This window comes from Photinus pyralis, unplaced genomic scaffold, assembly GCF_008802855.1.
Source record: "Photinus pyralis isolate 1611_PpyrPB1 unplaced genomic scaffold, Ppyr1.3 Ppyr1.4_LG10, whole genome shotgun sequence".
NCBI lineage: Eukaryota > Metazoa > Arthropoda > Insecta > Coleoptera > Lampyridae > Photinus > Photinus pyralis.
The window spans coordinates 2,203,910-2,224,287 of NW_022170250.1; the positions used below are offsets into that span (position 1 = coordinate 2,203,910).

The 20,378-nt window shown below is 40.6% G+C and overlaps 5 protein-coding genes across 7 annotated transcripts; 4 read left to right on the forward strand and 1 right to left on the reverse strand.

The window, feature by feature from the left end:
• The first annotated feature begins 37 nt into the window (after positions 1 to 37).
• LOC116161045 (juvenile hormone acid O-methyltransferase-like) lies at positions 38 to 2,485 on the forward strand. Its single transcript, XM_031474236.1, has 3 exons — positions 38 to 1,432; positions 1,482 to 1,759; positions 1,808 to 2,485. Exons 1-3 carry the CDS (start codon positions 1,065 to 1,067, stop codon positions 1,987 to 1,989), a joined length of 828 nt encoding a protein of 275 aa, XP_031330096.1. The 5' UTR covers positions 38 to 1,064; the 3' UTR covers positions 1,990 to 2,485.
• Positions 2,486 to 2,820: 335 nt separating this feature from the next.
• Positions 2,821 to 4,833, forward strand: LOC116161044 (juvenile hormone acid O-methyltransferase-like). Its single transcript, XM_031474235.1, has 3 exons — positions 2,821 to 4,240; positions 4,290 to 4,567; positions 4,618 to 4,833. Exons 1-3 carry the CDS (start codon positions 3,873 to 3,875, stop codon positions 4,797 to 4,799), a joined length of 828 nt encoding a protein of 275 aa, XP_031330095.1. The 5' UTR covers positions 2,821 to 3,872; the 3' UTR covers positions 4,800 to 4,833.
• Positions 4,834 to 5,835: 1,002 nt separating this feature from the next.
• On the forward strand, positions 5,836 to 7,141 carry LOC116161043 (juvenile hormone acid O-methyltransferase-like). The gene is made up of 3 exons (XM_031474234.1): positions 5,836 to 6,511; positions 6,560 to 6,837; positions 6,887 to 7,141. Exons 1-3 carry the CDS (start codon positions 6,144 to 6,146, stop codon positions 7,066 to 7,068), a joined length of 828 nt encoding a protein of 275 aa, XP_031330094.1. The 5' UTR covers positions 5,836 to 6,143; the 3' UTR covers positions 7,069 to 7,141.
• Positions 7,142 to 9,210: 2,069 nt separating this feature from the next.
• On the reverse strand, positions 9,211 to 13,392 carry LOC116161042 (arginine/serine-rich coiled-coil protein 2). The gene is made up of 5 exons (XM_031474233.1): positions 13,227 to 13,392; positions 13,116 to 13,169; positions 9,826 to 10,366; positions 9,535 to 9,774; positions 9,211 to 9,488 (listed from the first exon to the last, which is right to left on the reverse strand). Exons 1-5 carry the CDS (start codon positions 13,290 to 13,292, stop codon positions 9,295 to 9,297), a joined length of 1,095 nt encoding a protein of 364 aa, XP_031330093.1. The 5' UTR covers positions 13,293 to 13,392; the 3' UTR covers positions 9,211 to 9,294.
• Positions 13,393 to 17,461: 4,069 nt separating this feature from the next.
• LOC116162226 lies at positions 17,462 to 19,087 on the forward strand. Of its 3 annotated transcripts, XR_004143518.1 has the most exons (5): positions 17,477 to 17,870; positions 17,926 to 18,083; positions 18,133 to 18,256; positions 18,366 to 18,645; positions 18,814 to 18,955. XR_004143518.1 is itself a non-coding variant. In XM_031475778.1 (4 exons), exons 2-4 carry the CDS (start codon positions 17,932 to 17,934, stop codon positions 18,943 to 18,945), a joined length of 408 nt encoding a protein of 135 aa, XP_031331638.1. In that variant the 5' UTR covers positions 17,462 to 17,822; positions 17,926 to 17,931; the 3' UTR covers positions 18,946 to 19,087. The 3 variants fall into 3 exon arrangements, 2 of the variants coding, with proteins under 2 accessions (XP_031331638.1, XP_031331637.1); XM_031475778.1 differs by lacking the exon at positions 18,366 to 18,645 and having other exon boundaries at positions 17,462 to 17,822; positions 18,814 to 19,087; XM_031475777.1 differs by lacking the exon at positions 18,366 to 18,645 and having other exon boundaries at positions 17,468 to 17,870; positions 18,814 to 19,087.
• Positions 19,088 to 20,378: the final 1,291 nt, after the last annotated feature.

The window sequence follows — 20,378 nt, forward strand, 5'->3', positions numbered from 1 at the left end:
CGATTTTTGGTAAAAAAGGAAGGTTATACACTGCCTTTTTTTGAGCCCCGAAAAAAAATTGTCTCACATCGACCCGGAAAAAAATTTGCTTATAGAATGTGACCTGTAGAATTGTAGCCTTTTGTCGTTACTTAGGTAATTTAGTTACCTTCCTAGTGCCAGAGAGGTGCATTGGTACGACTCTTAGAAGCCTCCCATGACCCATATAACGGGAGCCCTTATTGGACTTGACCTTTTTCGAATTTTTGTCAGAGTTGTGCGTTTTGCAGGTCATACGTATACAGGGTAGTTATCCCAAAAGTTTATTTCCATAGTTTTAAAAGTCTATGGTTTCCGAATGAATTTGGCGATCCATAATTTCATGTCACCGACTTCCGATTGCACAGTGGCTTTGAAAAAGTTACTGGCGATAATACTTAATTCTTAAAGGCGTTGAGCAAAACAGCTCAGTCAGGATGACGCAGTTTTTTTATTGACCGTGGATTTGATTTATGGCCCTAGCGCGCGCCTCATTGGTTAGGCTTGACGAATCCGATGCGTTAACCTATTGGGTGGTCTTGTCGACTGATGAAAAGGGTAGGGACAAATCTAGAGAAGGGAGAATGAAGGTATTCGTTTTTGGGTCACGAGAGCCACAATTTCGTGGTTCAAAATACAGTAAGTAGCAAATTTTGAGTGGGTGAAAAAGTTCGCGGAGAAGGACCTCAGGGATTGCGGCAAGTCATCGTGCGCAACAGTTACTAATCAGAAATTTTGTGCGAAAATGTGCATATTTTGGGTGGGTGAACAAATGAATCAAATCGCCCAGATTGGCCTAAGGGATTACGCGTGGAAATTAAATGGGCAAATATCAGTGATTCACGTCCATTCGAATGCGCGAATTAAATATTGTAAATTAATAAACAATTCATTAGAGACAATAAATTGGGCACGAGCGCGCGAGTAAGTTCGTAACAATTTCAGTTGAAAGATAGCGATTAGTCTGTAGCTGATATATGTAAATCGCAATGAAAAAACCGTTATCACCGTTCATTGCGATAATTAACCTAATTTAGTATTCAGCCATGAGCAAGGCAGAACTTTATGTGGAACTCAGTAAAATAAATGAAAGAGACGCCGAGCGTGTTTTAAAAAAATGTGCAGAGATTGTCGAGTGGAGGGAGGACTGCGCGGTTTTGGACATCGGGTGCGGACCGGGAAACGTAACCCACGATGTGATCGTGCCAGCCCTTCCCAAAGCGGCGCTTATCGTGGGGATTGACAAACAGGGCGCAGTGGTCGATTACGCAAACGCAAAGTACGCCACCAACGAACCCAGGATAAAGTTCGAGGCAGTGGACGTCGTCTCCGATGGCGGCTTCGTTGCGAATCATCGGGAAGACTTTCACCACATCTTCTCGTTTTACTGCCTTCAATTCGTGAGGGAATTAGAGTAAGTGATAAATTGATGGTTAGTGTGCTTCTTCATTCCCCAATTTCAGGCTTGCTCTAAGGAACATCTACACCATGTTGAAGCCGGGTGGAAGTTTCGCCTTCACGTGCGCGGTGCGCACCGACTTCTTCTCGATAATATCGCACATGGCCAAAATGGAAAAGTGGACCCCGCACATTTCCCAATACGAAAACTATTTATACCCCTACGAGTCGACCCCACACCCTGACGAAGAAATCCGATCGCTACTGCTGAAAGTGGGCTTTCAGGTGATGGATCTCACCATGAATCCGCAACGCTGGAAGATGCCATTCGCCGATGCTTCAGGTACGAAAAGCTGCCCAACGTGTAACATAACCTCGCGCCTTTTTCCAGAATTTATCGTTTGTCGAATCCCATTCGAACTTCCCGGCGAGATCCAGCGTGAATTCGTTTTGGAGTCGGCAGATGCAATTCGAAGCTTGAAAATGAACGACGTTGATGGGAATGGAACGGAATTCTTCAACTATAAACTTACTGCATTGGAGTGTCTAGCAGTGAAACCGCCCTTACTTTAAGGGTTTTGGGCTTAAGTACACAAATAAACATCATTCTGAGTGCCAAACGATTTCTCTTATATCATTGCTCCAAGCGTTCAATTCTTTTTTCAACCCCTGCGATTGGGATGGGGGTTATTAGCGAAAAATACTCTAAACAGAATCACGCGCTCATATTCGTATGTATCCCTATCTTTCTTCTCTAGGGGATATTCACCCCCCCCTCCCCCCGTTCTACATCCTTCCCCAAAACCCCCCGGCACACGATGATCTTATGACAGTTGCAGGAAGACGAACATTCAATCTACCTTCTCGGGTGGAGGAGGGGGTTATTATTAGTTCTCACTCTCATTCTCTTTGTCTCCTCATTCCCTTATTTGCAGAACCCATGCTGTCAAGAGATGGCGCTGAAGCTCGACTTTCTAACCTGCGCCACATTTCAACGATCAGAGGCGGACTGGGTACTTACGGGCCAGGTGGAATTGCATAGGTTACGGGCCATTAAAGTATTAGTGTAGTAATGAAAGTGGCGGGGGGGGGGGGGGGTAGCTCTGAGGGGCACCACAAAAACATTTTAAAGTACTCCTTTCTCGAAAATCAATTTTCTTATAGAATGTGGCTTGTAGAATCCATAATTTCAAACAGTTCCAAGATTGGGCTACTAGTTCAAAAGTTACAGCCCTTTGAATTTTTTTTTCGAAATTGGTTTCTAGTCTATAACTTTTGATTGAGAAGTCTGATCGAAAAAGTACGAATTGATTTGGATTCTATGCACCCAAATTAATAAGAAAAAGTGTTTTCCCGAGAAATTTTGGTGTAGTCGATTTTTGGTAAAAAACTAAGGTTATACACTGCCTTTTTTTGAGCCCCGAAAAAAAATTGTCTCACATCGACCCGGAAAAAAATTTGCTTATAGAATGTGACCTGTAGAATTGTAGCCTTTTGTCGTTACTTAGGTAATTTAGTTACCTTCCTAGTGCCAGAGAGGTGCATTGGTACGACTCTTAGAAGCCTCCCGTGGCCCATGGAACGGGAGCCCTTATTGGAGTTGACCTTTTTCGAATTTTTGTTAGAGTTGCGCGTTTTGTAGGTCATAAGTATACAGGGTAGTTATCCCAAAAGTTTATTTCCATAGTTTTAAAAGTCTATGGTTTCCGAATGAATTTGGCGATCCATAATTTCATGTCACCGACCTCCGAGTGCACAGTGGCTTTGAAAAAATTACTGGCGACAATACTTAATTCTTAAAGGCGTTGAGCAAAACAGCTCAGTCAAGATGACGTAGTTTTTTTTTATTGACCGTGGATTTGATTTATGGCCCTAGCGCGCGCCTCATTGGTTAGGCTTGACGAATCCGATTCGTTTTGGATATGGCCGCGTTAACCTATTGGGTGGTCTTGTCGACAGATGAAAAGGGTAGGGACAAATCTAGAGACGGGAGAATGAAGGTATTCGTTTTTGGGTCACGAGAGCGACAATTTCGTGGTTCAAAATACAGTAAGTAGCAAATTTTGAGTGGGTGAAAAAGTTCGCGGAGAAGGACCTCAGGGATTGCGGCAAGTCATCGTGCGCAACAGTTTCTAATCAGAAATTATGTGCGAAAATGTGCATATTTTGGGTGGGTGAACAAATGAATCAAATCGCCCAGATGGGCCTAAGGGATTACGCGTGGAAATTAAATGGGCAAATATCAGTGATTCACATTCATTCGAATGCGCGAATTAAATATTGTAAATTAATAAACAATTCATTAGAGACAATAAATTGGGCACGAGCGCGCGCGTAAGTTCGTAACAATTTCAGTTGAAAGATAGCGATTAGTCTGTAGCTGATATATGTAAATCGCAATGAAAAAACCGTTATCACCGTTCATTGCGATAATTAACCTAATTTAGTATTCAGCCATGAGCAAGGCAGAACTTTATGTGGAACTCAGTAAAATAAATGAAAAGGACGCCGAGCGTGTTTTAAAAAAATGTGCAGAGATTGTCGAGTGGAGGGAGGACTGCGCCGTTTTGGACATCGGGTGCGGACCGGGAAACGTAACCCACAATGTGATCGTGCCAGCCCTTCCCAAAGCGGCGCTTATCGTGGGGATTGACAAACAGCTTGCGGTGGTCGATTACGCAAACGCAAAGTACGCCACCAACGAACCCAGGATAAAGTTCGAGGCAGTGGACGTCGTCTCCGATGGCGGCTTCGTTGCGAATCATCGGGAAGACTTTCACCACATCTTCTCGTTTTACTGCCTTCAATTCGTGAGGGAACTGGAGTAAGTGATAAATTGATGGTTAGTGTGCTTTTTCATCCCTCAATTTCAGGCTTGCTCTAAGGAACATCTACACCATGTTGAAGCCGGGTGGAAGTTTCGCCTTCATATGCTCGGTGCACAACGACTTCTTCTCGATAATGTCGCACATGGCCAAAATGGAAAAGTGGACCCCGCACATTTCGCAATACGAAAACTATTTGTACCCCTACGAGTCGTCCCCGCACCCTGACGAAGAAATCCGGTCGCTACTTCTGAAAGTGGGTTTTCAGGTGATGGATCTCACCATGGATCCGCAACACTGTAAGATGCCATTCGCCGATGCTTCAGGTAAGAAAAGCTACCCAACGAGTAACATATAACCTCGCGCCTTTTTCCAGAATTTGTCGTCTGTCGAGTCCCATTCGAACTTCCCGGCGAGATCCAGCGTGAATTCGTTTTGGAGTCGGCAGATGCAATTCGAAGCTTGAAATTGAACGAAGTTGATGAGAATGGAACGGAATTCTTCAACTATAAACTTACTGCATTGGAGTGTCTAGCAGTCAAACCGCCCTTACTTTGAGGGTTAAGTTCTTACACAAATAAATATCGTTCTGAGTTCCAAATGATTTCGCTTATATAAAGTTATAATGACATCATTGCTCCAAGAGTTCAATTCTTTCCTGGGGGAGGGGGTTATTATTAGTTCTCACTCTCATTCTCTTTGCCTCCTCTTCTACTTCCTGTATGTCTTCCTTTTCTTTCACTTTCTCTCCCTATACCCTTATTTGCAAACCCATGCTGTCAAGAGATGGCGCTGAAGCTCGACTTTCTAACCTGCGCCACATATCAACGATTGACACGCCACTAACCACCTTTCATGCTTATTTTGTAGCCTTTTGTGGTTACTTAGGTAATTTAGTTGCCTTTTCTAATGCCAGAGAGGTGCATTGGTACGACTCTTAGAAGCTTCCCATGGCCCATGTAACGGGAGCGCATCATTGGGCTTGATCTTTTTCGAATTTTTGTTAGAGTTGCGCGTTTTATAGGTCATAAGTATACAGGGTATTATTCCAAAAGTTTATTTCCATAGTTTTAAAAGTCAATGGTTTCCGAATGAATTTGGCGATCCATAATTTCATAAGTCACCGACTTCTGGTTGCGCAGTGGCTTGAAAAAATTACTTCCCTAACGTTGACCAAAACAGCTCAGTCAGGATGCAGTTTTCTTAAGTATCGCATTTTTTTTTAATTGACTCTAGCGCGCGCCTCATTGGTTAGGCTTGACGAATCCGATTCGTTCACGTTTTGGATATGGCCGCGTTAACCTATTGGGTGGTCTTGTCGACAGATGAAAAGGGTAGGGACAAATCTAGAGAAGGGAGAATGAAGGTATTCGTTTTTGGGCCACGAGAGCGTTAATTTCGTGGTTCAAAATATACTAAGTAGAAAGTTGTATATTTTGAGTGGGTGAACAAGTTCGCGGAGAAGAACCTCGAGGATTACCTGTGGAAGTACAATGTGCAAATCCCTTTGAATTCGCGAATTAAATTTCGATCGCATAAAATACTTACGATCATTTATTTGGCGGATACATATCGATCGAAGATCGGCTACCCTGTCACGAGACCGGAATTTCAATCAAGGGCGTCCAAATTAGAGAAAGAGTCGGTATTCCAGATACGGCCAATTACGATAACATTTACCAAATGAAATAATTCATTTCTTGCGCAAGATATTATCATTGTAAACGAATTCTCGACTGACCTATGGCGTTAGCGCTATTATAATCTATTACATGCTGTTTTCTGTTGATTTTGCCATAATTTGCCCCAGAAGGCACACCGATAACTCTGTATCGCTATCGGCGTAATTTGCGATAAAAAAGTGATTACCTAATTTAGTATTTTCAAGTTCACAGTCCAGTCATGAACAAGGCACAACTATATGTGGAGCTCAGTAAAAAAAATGAAAAGGACGCCGAACGTGTTTTTAAAAAATGTGCAGGGATTGTCAAGTGGAAGGACGACTGCGCCGTTTTGGACATCGGGTGCGGCCCGGGAAACGTAACAAACAATGCGCTCGTGCCGGCCCTTCCCAAAGCGGCGCTTATCGTCGGGATTGACAAACAGGGCGCGCTGGTCGATTACGCAAACGCGAAGTACGCGACCAACGACTCCAGGTTGAAGTTCGAGAACGTGGACGTCGTCTCCGATGGCGCCTTCGTAGCGAATCACCGGGAAGTCTTCCACCACATCTTCTCGTTTTACTGCTTCCACTTCGTGAGGGAATTGGAGTAATTGATAAATTGCAGTGAGTGCGCTTCTTCATCCTTCAATTGCAGGCTCGCTCTAAGAAATATCTACACCATGTTGAAGCCGGGTGGAAGTTTCGCCTTCACGTGCTCGATGCACAACAACTTCTTCTCGATAATGTCGCACATGGCCAAAATGGAAAAGTGGACCCCGCACATTTCCCAATACGAAAACTATTTAAACCCCTACGAGTCGACCCCACACCCTGACGAAGATATCCGCGCGGTACTGCTGAAAGTAGGCTTTCAGGTGATGGACATCACCATGGATCCGCACCACTGGAAGATTCCATTCGCCGATGCTTCAGGTAAGAAAAGCTGCCCGCCGAGTAACAATAACCTCGCGGACTTTTCCAGAATTTGTCGTTTCACGAGTCCCATTTGAACTTCCCGGCGAGATCCAGCGGGAATTCGGTTCGGAGTCGGCAGATGTAATTCGAGCCTTGCGATTGAACGACGTTGATGAGAATGGAACGGAATGCTACAACCTTAAATTTACTGCATTGGAGTGTCTAGCAGTCAAACCACCCTTAGTTTGAGGGTTAAGTACACACTCTGTTCACAGTTCCAAGTGATTTGCTCTTATATAAAGTTGTAATGACATCATTGCTCCAAGAGTCTAATTCTTTTCCTCCACCCTTTCGATTAGGATGAGGGTTATTTTCCTGAATTTGCATAATTGTTGAACTTCAAATTCAAAAAATGGCTGCTAATCTCTCCCACCAACAGAATCCTTTTCTTTTACCAACCACATTTTTACCTATCAAAAGGGCGAAATTGAGTAAAATGGGGCGCGGACACGTCAGTGAGGAGTCTTAAACTTTCTAAAATTTCCCCCCCATATGAAATATGGGTTCCGGTTCCGCACTATTTAGGTAGAATCATTTTTAAGGGTTCCGCGTAGACTCTACCTACAAAAGGGAGAGAACCGAAAAATACCGGTTCTCTGGCACTAATAATAACTGTATCGGTTATCAAAACTTTTTAAATAATGGTTCCGGTTGCAAGTCAGAAGCTTATAAATGCAATCGGTTCCGGTTCCAATCCCTGATTGGAAACCTTTTACCGTCACGAAAAGACGTATTTTCCTTAATTTCCTAGGTCGGGACTTTATTTTGCCGAAAATTAATACAAATATGAAAACCTTAACGCGAGTAGTCAGAGTCAGAAAAGGAACAACCCGCCTCTGGTGGAACTCATATACTCCGGTCACGAAATAACGAATTTATAGCAATGCCGAGCCACAGCCGAAGGCGAGATCGGCATAAACCAACCGCTCGTTCGAAATTCTATACCGTGTTATACTGTTTCGGTCACAAAACACAGAGTTCATACCAATATGGAGCGAGCCGAAGGCGAGATCGGAATAAATCAACCGCTCGTTCGAAATTCTATACCGTGTTATACTGTTCCGGTCACAAAACACAGAGTTTATACCAATGCCGAGCGAGCCGAATGCGAGATCGGCATAAATCAACCGCTCGCCCAAAATTATGGAGCGTATTATACTGTTTCGGTCACAAAACACAGAGTTCATATCAATATCGAGCGAACCGAAGGCGAGATCGGCATAAACCAACCGCTCGTTCGAAATTCTATACCGTGTTATACTGTTTCGGTCACAAAACACAGAGTTTATACCAATGCCGAGCGAGCCGAATGCGAGATCGGCATAAATCAACCGCTCGCCCAAAATTATGGAGCGTATTATACTGTTTCGGTCACAAAAGTTATACCGATGCCAACCGAGCAGTGTCCCGAAGGCGAGATAATAATAATCATAATAATAATAAAACATTCATCTTACTAAATACCGCAAATATGATAATAATAATAAACATAATCGTTACTTGATTTTAATCCGTGCGATTAGTTAACCAGGCTAGACCTGAGTTCTGACTTGCCTTTAATTATACCCCAAAAAAATGTACAGGAATAAAATAACGCACTTCTACAAGGCGAAGTTCGAAGACTACCGCTGTTTATTCTTTCACTTAACCCTGGAACTATTCCGACTGTTACATACATTAAAATTAAACAAACTTATATATCCGTGTGGCGCAGTTCAGTTAAAGCTGAACTGTGGTGCTAAGGGTCCCTGGTTCGAATCCGGGTTCGGGCATGGATATTTGTAAATGTATAGATGAGTTGAGTTGGTAGACCAGCCTTGGCTGAAACCCCGCCTACTCAAAAATAAAGGCAAAATAAAAAATATATATACAAAATAAAATAAATATATAAGAAATAAAATAAAAATACTTGACGTGTATTTAGAACAAACTGGGATTGAAACAAAACGGCAATTATGCGCTGTTAAAGCATACACATATTGACGAGATTATTATGCGCCAATTATTTAAAAATTTGCGCGTTTTGTATCTTAAAGGTAAATATACCCCATGCGTTGCTGTGACCCTGATACAATTTTTTAATAAAAAATATGTTTTTATCGTCTTATTTATTATTTCTGAAACTAGGGAGGCCAAGGGAAAGAAGTACGGGAAGTGGACAAACGCCCATTGATCGCCTTTTACGATCTCCAGGGCGGGAGTGGGCCAATTCTACCCCCGGACCCACAGGGGGAAATTTATTTTATTTATCGGAACTTTCTATGTATATAGTCATTTCTGCAACAAGCCATCCTCAAGGACTGGATAGTTTGGAACAGTCAGCAGCCGAGAAAAGATTTGTATCACTAGTTTATTTATATCAATATAACATTAAAACAAAGCGTAATCTGCTAACATACACATTAGTACACAGCTCTACCGCTGAAAAGCGCCAAATCCTAACCCAACACCGCGCATCGTGTGGGTTGCGGTTCGCGCCACCTCGTACTGCGCCTCCATTGACGTGAACATCTCCTCCTGTTTTCGCAGGCTGTCGTTTGCGGGTTTAGTGGCACCGGGCTGACTGCCCCTGATTCCCATCAGACGCTTGAATTTATTCGCGACTTTACCTACGGGATTCGCCTAAAGATATGCGTTAAAGCGGCCGCCACTTACCGTCGGTGTCCTGCGCGAACGTAGTGTTCTGCCAGACCTTTTGCGTTTGGGTGGGCGGCGCGGTTACGATCGCGGGCGCCGCGGCATCTTTCTTCTGCCACAGCATCTTTCTTCTCTGTATCTGCTCGGTGAATCTGCCGGTGATGCCCGGCATGAAGAATCTGTCCTTATCTTGAGCCTTGTCGCCGGCAACCTCTACGGAGCTGCCCGCCGATTCAGCACCAGGTTTCAAGTCTATGCCTACGGTAAGAGTGGAAGAAAATTAAGACGCACAGTTGAGGTTATGCGAACCTAGCTTTTCGAGGCGATCCATTTTGTTGCCGGAACGGTCGAAACGTTTCGAGTAGCCGCCCCTGACTCGCTCCCGACTGCTCGACCGCTTTGACCTTTTCGGCGAACGACTTCTGTGCCTCTCTCGACTTGACGCTCTGTATGTGTGTCGATCTTCTTTGTAATCATCTTTGCTTCGGCGATTGTCCCGATACCTCGCCTTCTCGTCGCGACTCCTGTCCCGTTTGTGGTCGCGATCGTCCTCCCAGCTGCGCCGGTCCTCCCGATCTCTACTTCGTCGGTCTTCGCGATCTCTGCTTCGGCGATCTTCGCGATCTCTGCTTCGGCGATCTTCGCGATCTCTGCTTCGGCGATCCTCGCGATCTCTACTCCGCCGACGATCTCTGCTTGGATCTTTACCGCGCGAATCTTGATACTTCGGACTGGAGCGAGCGTGCTCGTACTTATACTTATCCTTCTCCTTTGGCACGTCGTCTTTGTATTTCGAGTGGTAATCCTTCGATTGCCGGCGCTTATCGAACTTTGCCGAATCGTTCGAGTCCTGAGGAAAAATGTCGTCTTACCTATACAGAATATACATATTACAGCTTTATAATTAAAACTTAAAGTACTGGTAGGCAGTTTGTGAAATAACGCAAATGTACAGACATTCGACCTGTGGTCATTTGTTCGCTCTACTTTCTATTTAGTTGAAGGCGCACAATTGAGTAACAATAGCGCATAAAACTTAATTAGTAATATACGAATGTAATTTCCTATGGAAACGAACACAAATGTAATTAAAGTCGCGCTACTTGTTTTACGTTTGATTAAGATCAAGGCGCTCAATTTAATTGCAACGGCGCATAATAAATTGTTATGCGCCGTTTACATAAAAATTATTAATGCGATTATTATGCGCCACAAAAATTTGTGCGTTTTGTCATTTTGTGTAACATTAATAGATGCGACCTGGTTTCAAAAATCTGCCTCAGAAAAAGTTGTCTTATCATGCGCCGCCAAAGAAAAAAATAGAGGCGATTATTATGCGCCATTAACATACAAATTTTGCGCGTGCCGTATCTTAAGGGTAATAACGTGCATTTTTTTAACTGGGACAGAAACAATACGCTAATTATGCGCCTTTAAGAGAAAATATATATAATAATATATTTATATATATTATAAATATATATATATATATAATAATATATTTATTATACGACGCTAAATGAAAAAAAAACGATTATTATGCGCCGTTTATATAATCGTTTTTTTTTCATTTAACGTCGTATAATAAATATATTATTATATAAATATATATATTTATTATACGACGCTAATGAAAAAAAAAACGATTATTATGCGCCGTTTATATAAACATTTTTGCATCTTATCTTAAAGGAAAATATAACGTTCACAAAAAAAACTGGGACAAAACAATACTCCAATTATGCGCCGTTAAAGGGAAAAGTTACTGATACGGTTATTATGCGCACTAATTATTAAACACAAATTGGTATAAAATGGGTACATTAGAATAATAAAGGAGATAATAAAGGAGAAAGGAGAGAAAAAACTGGAACGGAAGCAAAACGGCAATTATAAAGTTTTGCAAAGCACGTAATATATTATTATTATTTATTATGCGCTGTTAAAGCAAACATTTATGGATGCGATTATTATGCGCAGTATATAAAAATGTGCGCGTTTTGTGTCTTAATGGTCAGTACGACCTGGTTTAAGTTAAAAAAATCTGTCCCAAAAAAAGATATCTATTATGCGCCGCCAAAGAGAAAAAATAGAGGCGCCATTTATAAAAAAATTAGTGTATTTTGTATCTGTGGGAAAATCTGGCGCCTATTTTTTTTAAACTGAAGCAAAAAAGACGCCATTTATGCGCCGTTATTGGAAAAATGATGAGTCGCCATTTGAATAAAAAAATTGTGCGTTATAAGAGTAAATACGACCTGGTTTCAGTTTTTAAAAAAATCTGGCGTCCATTATGCGCCGCTAAAGGGAAAAAAGGAGATTATTATGCGCCTTTTATATAAAAATTAGCATTTTTGTATCTTAAAGGTAAGTATGACATGCCTTTTTTTAATCTGGGACAGAAACAATGATTATGCGCCGTTAAAAGAAAGAAATTATCGATGCGATTCTTATGCGCCGTTTACATACAAATTTGTGCGTTTTGTATCTTAATGGTAAATATAACGTTAGCTTATTTTTTACATCTAAATCAAGCACATTATGCACCGTTTGTACAAAAATGTTTGCGCCAATAATAAACACTCTGTAGAACTTACTTATGTTAAAAAAAACCGAGTCAGAAAAAATACACCAATTATGCGCCCTTAAAGGACAAACTTTTCGATGCGATTATTATGCGCAGCTTATATATAAACTTACCGTTTGTATAATAATTTGTACATCAACAGCAAACATTCTTTAATAGAAACTTAGTGGTCCACAGTAAAATTATGCGCCGTTTGGAAAAAAAACTAAGCGGCAAAAGCAAATATTATTTTTAAAAAATTTTGCGAACGAATTATTATGCGCCGTTTGTACACAAATTATGCGCCCTAACGAAACACTTTTATCTCTGATTGGGAGACGAAATAAACAAATAAAAAAAAAAGATGGCGACCTAAGTTGAAACCACGCCCACTCCAGAATTGAGTTTTGCTCTTTCATTTAATCCTTAATTAATATGAAAAACAAGCCGTAATTAACTGACCAGTCGAAAATCTGTACATGAACATACATTTTTGACATTCAAATTCTAAAGAAAAAACAATAAAAAGGGGCTCAGAGGCTCTCCTTTTTGTACAATTCGCTCGGAAGTGAATAACTAAATGTAATTAAGGTAGCTGTCGTTACCTGGCCCGACAGCGTACGTGTACTCACCGAATTGTAGCAGGAGGTTGTGTTCAGAATGAGAACATTGGTCGACACATGCGGCGTTCACGCTCGATACCACTTTATCTTTACCAATAATACAGCAAGAGATTGAGTTAATATCATACGTCAAGATAAATTATTTCAAGCTTTAAATGAAAATATATTGACGGACGTCGTAACGAACGCGCCCCTTTCTCTTTTTGTTCGTGCACTTAAGAAAACTCGCGACAACACGAGCGCGATCGTTACGACCCAATCTTTGCCACTCGTTCAAATGACAAAAACCAACGAACGAGTGGCAAGTTTACGATTATCTACTGAGAAGTTAGGTGTAGGTTTTCCGCGTGGTTTTTTTTTTAGTTATACACAACCACCTTTCAGGGTTGATTTAATGCTAAAGCTATTACCTCACTTAGATCCATCTGAACCTCCTCGTAGTTAGCGTCGGCCTGGGACGAGTGCTGTAATGGAATTATTTATGGGGGCGATTTGAATAAGTTACTTTGACGGTACTGTACCTGTTTTCTTGAGTGCGAGTGGTCGTCGTAGTCGTCGTCGCTTCCGTAGCCGATTAGCGACTCCATGTCTTCTGCGGTTGCAGTTTTTTAGATTAAAATTGAGATTTGTAAACAACAATCATAAATAGTATAAAGATGGCTGAACGTTTGACGTTAGGGATTTCACTTTCAATACTACGTGGTGTTGGCAGCACTGCGAACCAACCTATAGTCAATTTCGCAACCTTTAAATTGTACCTATAGTCCATGTCATGCGCTTGATACGTATACGTCACGCCTCTTCATTTTCTTCATGTTGCCTCTTTCAAATTCTTTTGCACCTCCTTTCAAGCCCTTTTGTACACATCCTTTATATCTTCCTCCTCCTTCCATTTCTATCTCTTCATGCTTCATATTCATTTTTTTGCGTCTTTTTGGCCCCCTTCACGTACGCTTGTTCACTTCACATGTTCCTCAAATATTCTTCACGTCTACCCACTTCAAGCCTGCTACTAAGCCTTTGTCGGGCTTCTACTTCACCTCTCACTCCTTCCAATTGCTTATAGATAAGAAGTGGATAGGAGTAGATTAGGATGAGAATGGAAAGTAAGGTGAGAAAAGGATGTTAAAGAAATTGAGAAGAAAAGCCACGAGAAAGCGAAGACATAGGTAGACAAAGGGCATGTAACGATGGGAATAGATCCATAAAGGAGGCGTGTAGAAAGTAGAGAATTAGCAAGGAGAGCAGAACCAGGTGGAGAAACGAAGAAAGTCGAAGAGCAGGAAATTGAGGATGGAGGAAGTACAGAAAGCGGAGGAAGTACTAGAGAAAGGTCTCTCAAAATCCATTGTCAGTGGTGCCGAATTACTGAAGGCACGACTAGGTTCTTGTGACTCTGCTGACTCTACAACCACTCACGCCTGAACAGTGTAGGAGGAGATAGAAAAAAAGGGAGAGCAGGGGAATAGCGGAAAGAAAAACAGAATAACAGAAACTGGCGGTAGAGGAGGATGGCTAAGGAAAAAAAGAAGAAGGAGAAAAATGGAAAAGACAAAGTACACGAGGAAGAACCTATACATTGGGAGATGGACTGTAGGTGTCCTGTGATTTGAAATAACGCAGGAGAAGCAAAACAGGAGAAGAAAGGGAGGGTGCAGAGGAGTATAAACGGGTAGGGGTGAAAGCTGAACAAAGGGATTGAGGACAATAGGAAGAAGAGATAAGGAGAGGGAGAGTGAAAGAATAGAAGATAAAAAAAGATTATCAGAAACTGGCGGTAGAGGGGGATATGCTGTAGAACAAGATGACAAAGGAAAAAAGGAGGACGAGAAAAATGAAAAAGACAAAAGAAGAAACTATACATTGGAGATGGTTGTAGCTGTCCTGTGGACTTACAGATTCAAAATGATTTCTGAAGAAGTACACAGAAGAAGCAAAGCAGAAGAAGAAAGAGAGAATAAAGAAGAGTATAAACGGAAAGGAGTGGAAGCTGAACAAAATGAATGAAGACAATAGGAAGGACATATAGGAAGAAAGAGCGCGAGGGAATTGAGGAAAGAAAACGCCTATCAGAAACTGGCAGTAGAGGAGGATATGCTATAGAGTAAGATGGAAAATAAAGAAAAGGAGAAAAAGACAGAGGAAGAAACTATACATTGGAGATGGCTGTAGGTGTCCTGTATACTAAATGCTTTTTGAAGAAGTAACACAAGAAAAGTAAAGTAGAAGAAAGGGAGGATATAGAGGAGTATAAACGGGAAGGAGGGGAAGCAGAGGAAATAAAGTAGGATGAGAATGGGAGCAAAAGCAGAAGGTGGAAAAAATCATGAGAAAAAGGTACGTTGTCAGTGGAGGAGCACGGAATACCAAAAGGAAAGGGTAAGATGAGTAAGATGAGAAAAAGTAAGAAGGGTTGTTAAGGAAGAAGAAAGGGATGTTACGGAGAACAGTAAGCAAAGGTTTTCTCTTTTCGTTCTTGAGTTAGACGGACACAACTATCGCATAAGGGGAGAAAGGTAAACTGTAGAGCAAGTAAGAATAGAGCATAGAAAAAAGTAGATCAGAAAGAAAGTGTACATTGTGCAGGGGAGGGGAGAGGAAACGGTGGAAAGAGATACATGGTAGGTTAGTAGGTAGAAAAGCAAATCACACAAAAAGGATTACGGCGTGTAGGAGGACCAAAAAGAGGTAGGGTGAAAAGGATGAGGAAAGGGCAGCTGAAGAAATCAAGAAAGGTATGAGGAAGGCGAGAGGAAATAAGAGGACAAATTGGGACGATTGGGCATTGTTCTCGGCCCCTTTACGATTTCTTCTCTTCCTCAAAAATCCATCGCGTCTCCTTCACTACTCCTTTGCATCTTCTAATCGAAAAAGTACGAATTGTTTTGGATTATATACGCACCAAAATTAATAACAAAAAGTGTTTTCCCGAGAAATTTTGGTGCAGTCGATTTTTGGTAAAAAAGGAAGGTTATACACAGTCTTTTTTTGAGCACCGAAAAAAAAATTGTCTCAGATCGACCCGGAAAAAAAATTTTCTTATGGAATGTGGCCTGTAGAATCCATAATTTCAAACAGTTCCAAGATTGGGCTACTAGTTAGTTGGAATGTGGGCCTGTAGAAATCCATAATTTCAAACAGTTCCAAGATTGGGCTACTAGTTCAAAAGTTACAGCCCTTTGAATTTTTTTTCGAATTGGTTTCTAGTCTATAACTTTTGATTGAGAAGTCTGATCGAAAAAGTACGAATTGATTTGGATTCTACGCACCCAAATTAATAAGAAAAAGTGTTTTCCCGAGAAATTTTGGTGTAGTCGATTTTTGGTAAAAAAGGAAGGTTATACACTGCCTTTTTTTGAGCCCCGAAAAAAAAATTGTCTCAGATCGACCCGAAAAAAAATTTTCTTTTAGAATGTGGCCTGTAGAATCCATAATTTCAAACAGTTCCAAGATTGGGCTACTAGTTCAAAAGTTACAGCCCTTTGAATTTTTTTTCGAAATTGGGTTCTAGTCTATAACTTTTGATTGAGAAGTCTGATCGAAAAAGTACGAATTGATTTGGATTCTACGCACCCAAATTAATGAGAAAAAGTGTTTTCCCGAGAAATTTTGGTGTAGTCGATTTTTGGTAAAAAAGGAAGGTTATACACTGCCTTTTTTTGAGCCCCGAAAAAAAAATTGTCTCAAATCGACCCGGAAAAAAAATTTTCTTATAGAATGTGGCCTGTAGAATCCATAATTTCAAACAGTTCCAAGATTGGGCTACTAGTTCAAAAGTTACAGCCCTTTGAATTTTTTTTTGAAATTGGTTTCTAGTCTATAACTTTTGATTGAGAAGTCTGATCGAAAAAGTACGAATTGTTTTGGATTCTACGCACCCAAATTAATAAGAAAAAGTGTTTTCCCGAGAAATTTTGGTGCAGTCAATTTTTGGTAAAAAAGGAAGGTTATACTATGCCATTTTTTGAACCCCGAAAAAAAAATTGTCTCAGATCGACCCGGAAAAAAACTGTTCTTATAGAATGTGGCCTGTAGAATCGATAATTTCAAACAGTTCCAAGATTGGGCTACTAGTTCAAAAGTTACAGCCCTTTGAATTTTTTCCTTTCCTTCCTTTTGCCTTCCTCGCGTCTTATTTCCGCCTTTTTCCTCAAATCCCCACTGCAATTCCTTCACGTTTCTATATGATATCTCATACGCATCTCCTTCATACTTGATTTACCTCTTCCTCCGCATCTCCTACACTGTCCTCCTCACGTTTTGTTTACATCTTCGGGCCTCTTTTTCACATTTTCTCTTTTACCATGCTTCACTTGCCTTTATTATTTCACGCCTCATTAACTCGTTCTTTGCGTTACACATCCTTAAAGACTCTCTCAAAATGTTCAATCCCCCCTCACCCCCTTCGCCACGGGGATTTACAATACTTTGTAGCTTAGCTGAATACAAAATATACAGGGTGTTCCATTAAACTGAATGAAATTTTGTTGAATATCTCGATAACTTGGTGCTTAGATGTTTTTCTGATTTAACATTTGTCAAAAAATCTAGGTTTCCGCAAACTGTGTGGGCTTTAGGTCATCCTGTTTACTGTATGGACGCCTCCTCATATTTAAAAATAGAAAGAATGCATATATTTCGAATTTTTACAACAGGACGGTACCAAGGTCTTCCTGCCAGCGTATTGTCATAAAAGAACGTAACTTCAAGGAATTTACCTTGAAATCAAATACCTGCAATACACAATAAGCGAACGGTGAAGTGAAAGAAAGTAGTATCACGTAACACTGTATTTACTTTTGTTGTTTACGTAAAGGTCGCTGGTGAATCCTAATTTGAGCGTTGTTGTGCAACGTTAAAGTCTCCCACGCGTCACACTTTCTGAATGTAGCACTAGACCGGTTGGCAAAAAGGACCCATCGAGATCCCACTTTTACAAAGAAGGCAATGGTGAAGGTGAAGGTGACGTCATCGCTTGTTAACTGTAAACCAGTTCGGCAAGTGCTTGAAATAAATCGCGTCACTCATTCAGAAAGTTAAAGACTTCTTTGTGTGTCTGTAGTGGTAGCTGCTGTTTTTTTTTTAAAGAAAGTGCCAATTTCTAATTAGCAGGTCAGGTGGGTAGAAGGGGTCTTGCAGTTCTGTGATAATCCATTACAATAAAGGTTGTATTGGGTGTGTGGGTGATTTCAATATTAACACCGCGCGTTTTGTTCGCAGCCAAACATGAAGCTCGCCCTTATTTTATTAGTTCTACTAGTCGAGGTGTTCTGCAAGAAGGATATGCTCCGAAAAAGCATAGTTTTCGACCAAAAAACGCCAGATGTTTTTTACTGTCCAATCCACAAGCCCACATCGATGGATAAGCTAATGGTGAAGTAAGCGATCCACTCGGCTAATTACCGCGACTTATCGCCTAATTTCTAGAGCGCGACCTTTGAAAAAACTGTGCGAGTTTGAGGGAAAAGAAATTCCCGAAGACTACAAGAGCGATTGTTACCAGGACGTCGACGAAAGCGACTACGCGTGCAAGGAGAAATATCGAATTATGGTAATCCATTTATTTTACATTTGCGTAATGGAAAGCTTAAAGTGAAATTGCACTTGTAAATATCACCATCGAAAGTGGAAAAAGTGATGATATTTTTTTTGTTTTTCAGACGCGCATTAAAAAGCTTCAGCTGGCGGATATTAATAAGGACGCTGGATACTAAAGCTATAATCAATAATGGCCCATTATCATCCCTCACACTTTGTATCATACTCATTTGCTATTTTAATTCATGGGGGTAGCAGTTGGTGGCGGCAGTCGTTACTTTATTTATTAACGTATTTCTAAGACACTTCTATGTTTATCTCGATCTATCCTAACCATTCATAATTTTTGATCCACCCTGTGCATTGTTATCGCTTTAAAATACAGTGAAGAGCAACGATTAGGTAGGTAGCGCTTGTCTCTAGATCTTGTCGCAAAGTCCGTCATGATTGGTCCGAAATAGCGCGGGAAATTTTAAATTTGCCGCGCTTTTTTTAAATCAAACAAGGCGGACGCGCCTCTTTCGCACTCATCTGGACGTTTCCGGGTGACTTAACTTTTTATATTTCTAGATGCGTCTTTACCCACCCGGCTCAGATTCTCCCTTCGATGGTACACGCCTTAAACGATTCATTAACGTCGATCATCAGTTTGTTAAGCACGGTAGCACAAAGAGCGTACAATTGCAAGATCGTTTGGGTTGAAAGAGTAAACCTATACCGAGTACTGATCTGTTCCTAACCCCTTTATTACTGTACCTTAATTTAAGAAATCGTTAGATTTGTTAAACATATTTTCTAATTTGAATAAAAAAAAAGTCCCTTTTAGCTAAACAAGGACGCCAAATGACGTCTTGTTCTTTGTACACTACACACAGGATTCAAACCGGAAAATTAAAATTGCATATTTACTATACTTAGTAGGTAAACAATAATAAAGTTATATTTACCTGTGATAGCAGCCCTTCCTTCCACAATCAGGCTCGCAGGAATTCAAAACGTGGCCCTTAGCATTATTTCATTAAGAAATCGGGGCCCCAGAGATGCATTAAGTTTTCCTAATAATCTTCCATTTGTATCAGTATGTAGGTACCTAATTATATTTTCCCGATAAAAATTTCTCCTAAAAAATTAGGTATCAGGATCATAGAAATGCGAGACAAATTATATCTGTAAGTACCTTTCAACCATTGAATAAAAAACACTATTTTTATTCAATGCTTTTCAACGTATTCGATTTCCTGCAGCGCAAAGAACGTCTAAAATGTAAACGCAAGCACATTCCTGATACGAGCATTTCTCAGGATATATTGAAAAATACATTCTTTCGCATGTTCTCCTGATTTTTTCTTAAAAAGTGATGTATTAGAACTATAGAGATCCTTCTCACGTCCAGAATTAATACAAGCTTTCCCTTTGACACATGATTGCATCAGGACCGCAGCTACGCAAAAGTGTAAAATGAACATCTTTCTAATTCTCCTGATACGGGCGTCTCTGAAAAATTGTACAAATATCGCAGAAACGCAAGTACGTAGAAATAAACTTTCTCACTTTTATTATGTTCTCCTGATACCAGATTCATAATTTGTCAAAATCAGGATTGCAGAAATGCAAAACGCTTTAAATTGAGTGGTTCTTTCGTATTGTGTACTGAATAGCCAGGAGCATAGAAACGCAAAATTGGATATTTATTGCCAAATACCTTGCAAATATGAGCTTCTCTTAAAAATATTCAATATCACATTAGGGAAAAAGTTTGTAATGTATTACTCGTGTACAATCTTCTCTTTTGAAATCGCTTATTATGTTTTCCTGATACAAGAGTCTCTATTAAAAAATAAGATTACAGAAATGAAAAAGAATTTTAAATTTATTTAGAGACGTACCTATTCTCTTCCGGTATGCGCTCCTAATACTAACATGTCTCTCAATAAATTCTGATTTAAAAATGAGGGTTTATACGAAGAGAGAAGATAATATTTTCAACTTTTTTGCGCTTCTGTGATACTGATTTGCAAGAAAGGAGTTTGTACCAGGAGACCAGAATAAGAGAAAAGCTTAACATCCCGAGTTTCTGTAACTCATATGCAACCATGATTATAATAGACACACATAGTAGGAGAACATGATTCGTG

Coding starts and splice junctions, on each gene's coding strand:
- LOC116161045 (XM_031474236.1), top strand. CDS start 1,065: ATGAGCAAGGCAGAACTTTATGTGGAACTCAGTAAAATAAATGAAAGA. Junction 1,433..1,481: donor CAATTCGTGAGGGAATTAGA/GTAAGTGATAAA, acceptor CCCCAATTTCAG/GCTTGCTCTAAGGAACATCT. Junction 1,760..1,807: donor GCCATTCGCCGATGCTTCAG/GTACGAAAAGCT, acceptor GCCTTTTTCCAG/AATTTATCGTTTGTCGAATC.
- LOC116161044 (XM_031474235.1), top strand. CDS start 3,873: ATGAGCAAGGCAGAACTTTATGTGGAACTCAGTAAAATAAATGAAAAG. Junction 4,241..4,289: donor CAATTCGTGAGGGAACTGGA/GTAAGTGATAAA, acceptor CCTCAATTTCAG/GCTTGCTCTAAGGAACATCT. Junction 4,568..4,617: donor GCCATTCGCCGATGCTTCAG/GTAAGAAAAGCT, acceptor GCCTTTTTCCAG/AATTTGTCGTCTGTCGAGTC.
- LOC116161043 (XM_031474234.1), top strand. CDS start 6,144: ATGAACAAGGCACAACTATATGTGGAGCTCAGTAAAAAAAATGAAAAG. Junction 6,512..6,559: donor CACTTCGTGAGGGAATTGGA/GTAATTGATAAA, acceptor CTTCAATTGCAG/GCTCGCTCTAAGAAATATCT. Junction 6,838..6,886: donor TCCATTCGCCGATGCTTCAG/GTAAGAAAAGCT, acceptor GGACTTTTCCAG/AATTTGTCGTTTCACGAGTC.
- LOC116161042 (XM_031474233.1), bottom strand. CDS start 13,292: ATGGAGTCGCTAATCGGCTACGGAAGCGACGACGACTACGACGACCAC. Junction 13,170..13,226: donor ACTCGCACTCAAGAAAACAG/GTACAGTACCGT, acceptor ATTCCATTACAG/CACTCGTCCCAGGCCGACGC. Junction 10,367..13,115: donor TTCAGATGGATCTAAGTGAG/GTAATAGCTTTA, acceptor ATTTTTCCTCAG/GACTCGAACGATTCGGCAAA.
- LOC116162226 (XM_031475778.1), top strand. CDS start 17,932: ATGAAGCTCGCCCTTATTTTATTAGTTCTACTAGTCGAGGTGTTCTGC. Junction 18,084..18,132: donor ATGGATAAGCTAATGGTGAA/GTAAGCGATCCA, acceptor CCTAATTTCTAG/AGCGCGACCTTTGAAAAAAC. Junction 18,257..18,813: donor AGGAGAAATATCGAATTATG/GTAATCCATTTA, acceptor TTATATTTCTAG/ATGCGTCTTTACCCACCCGG.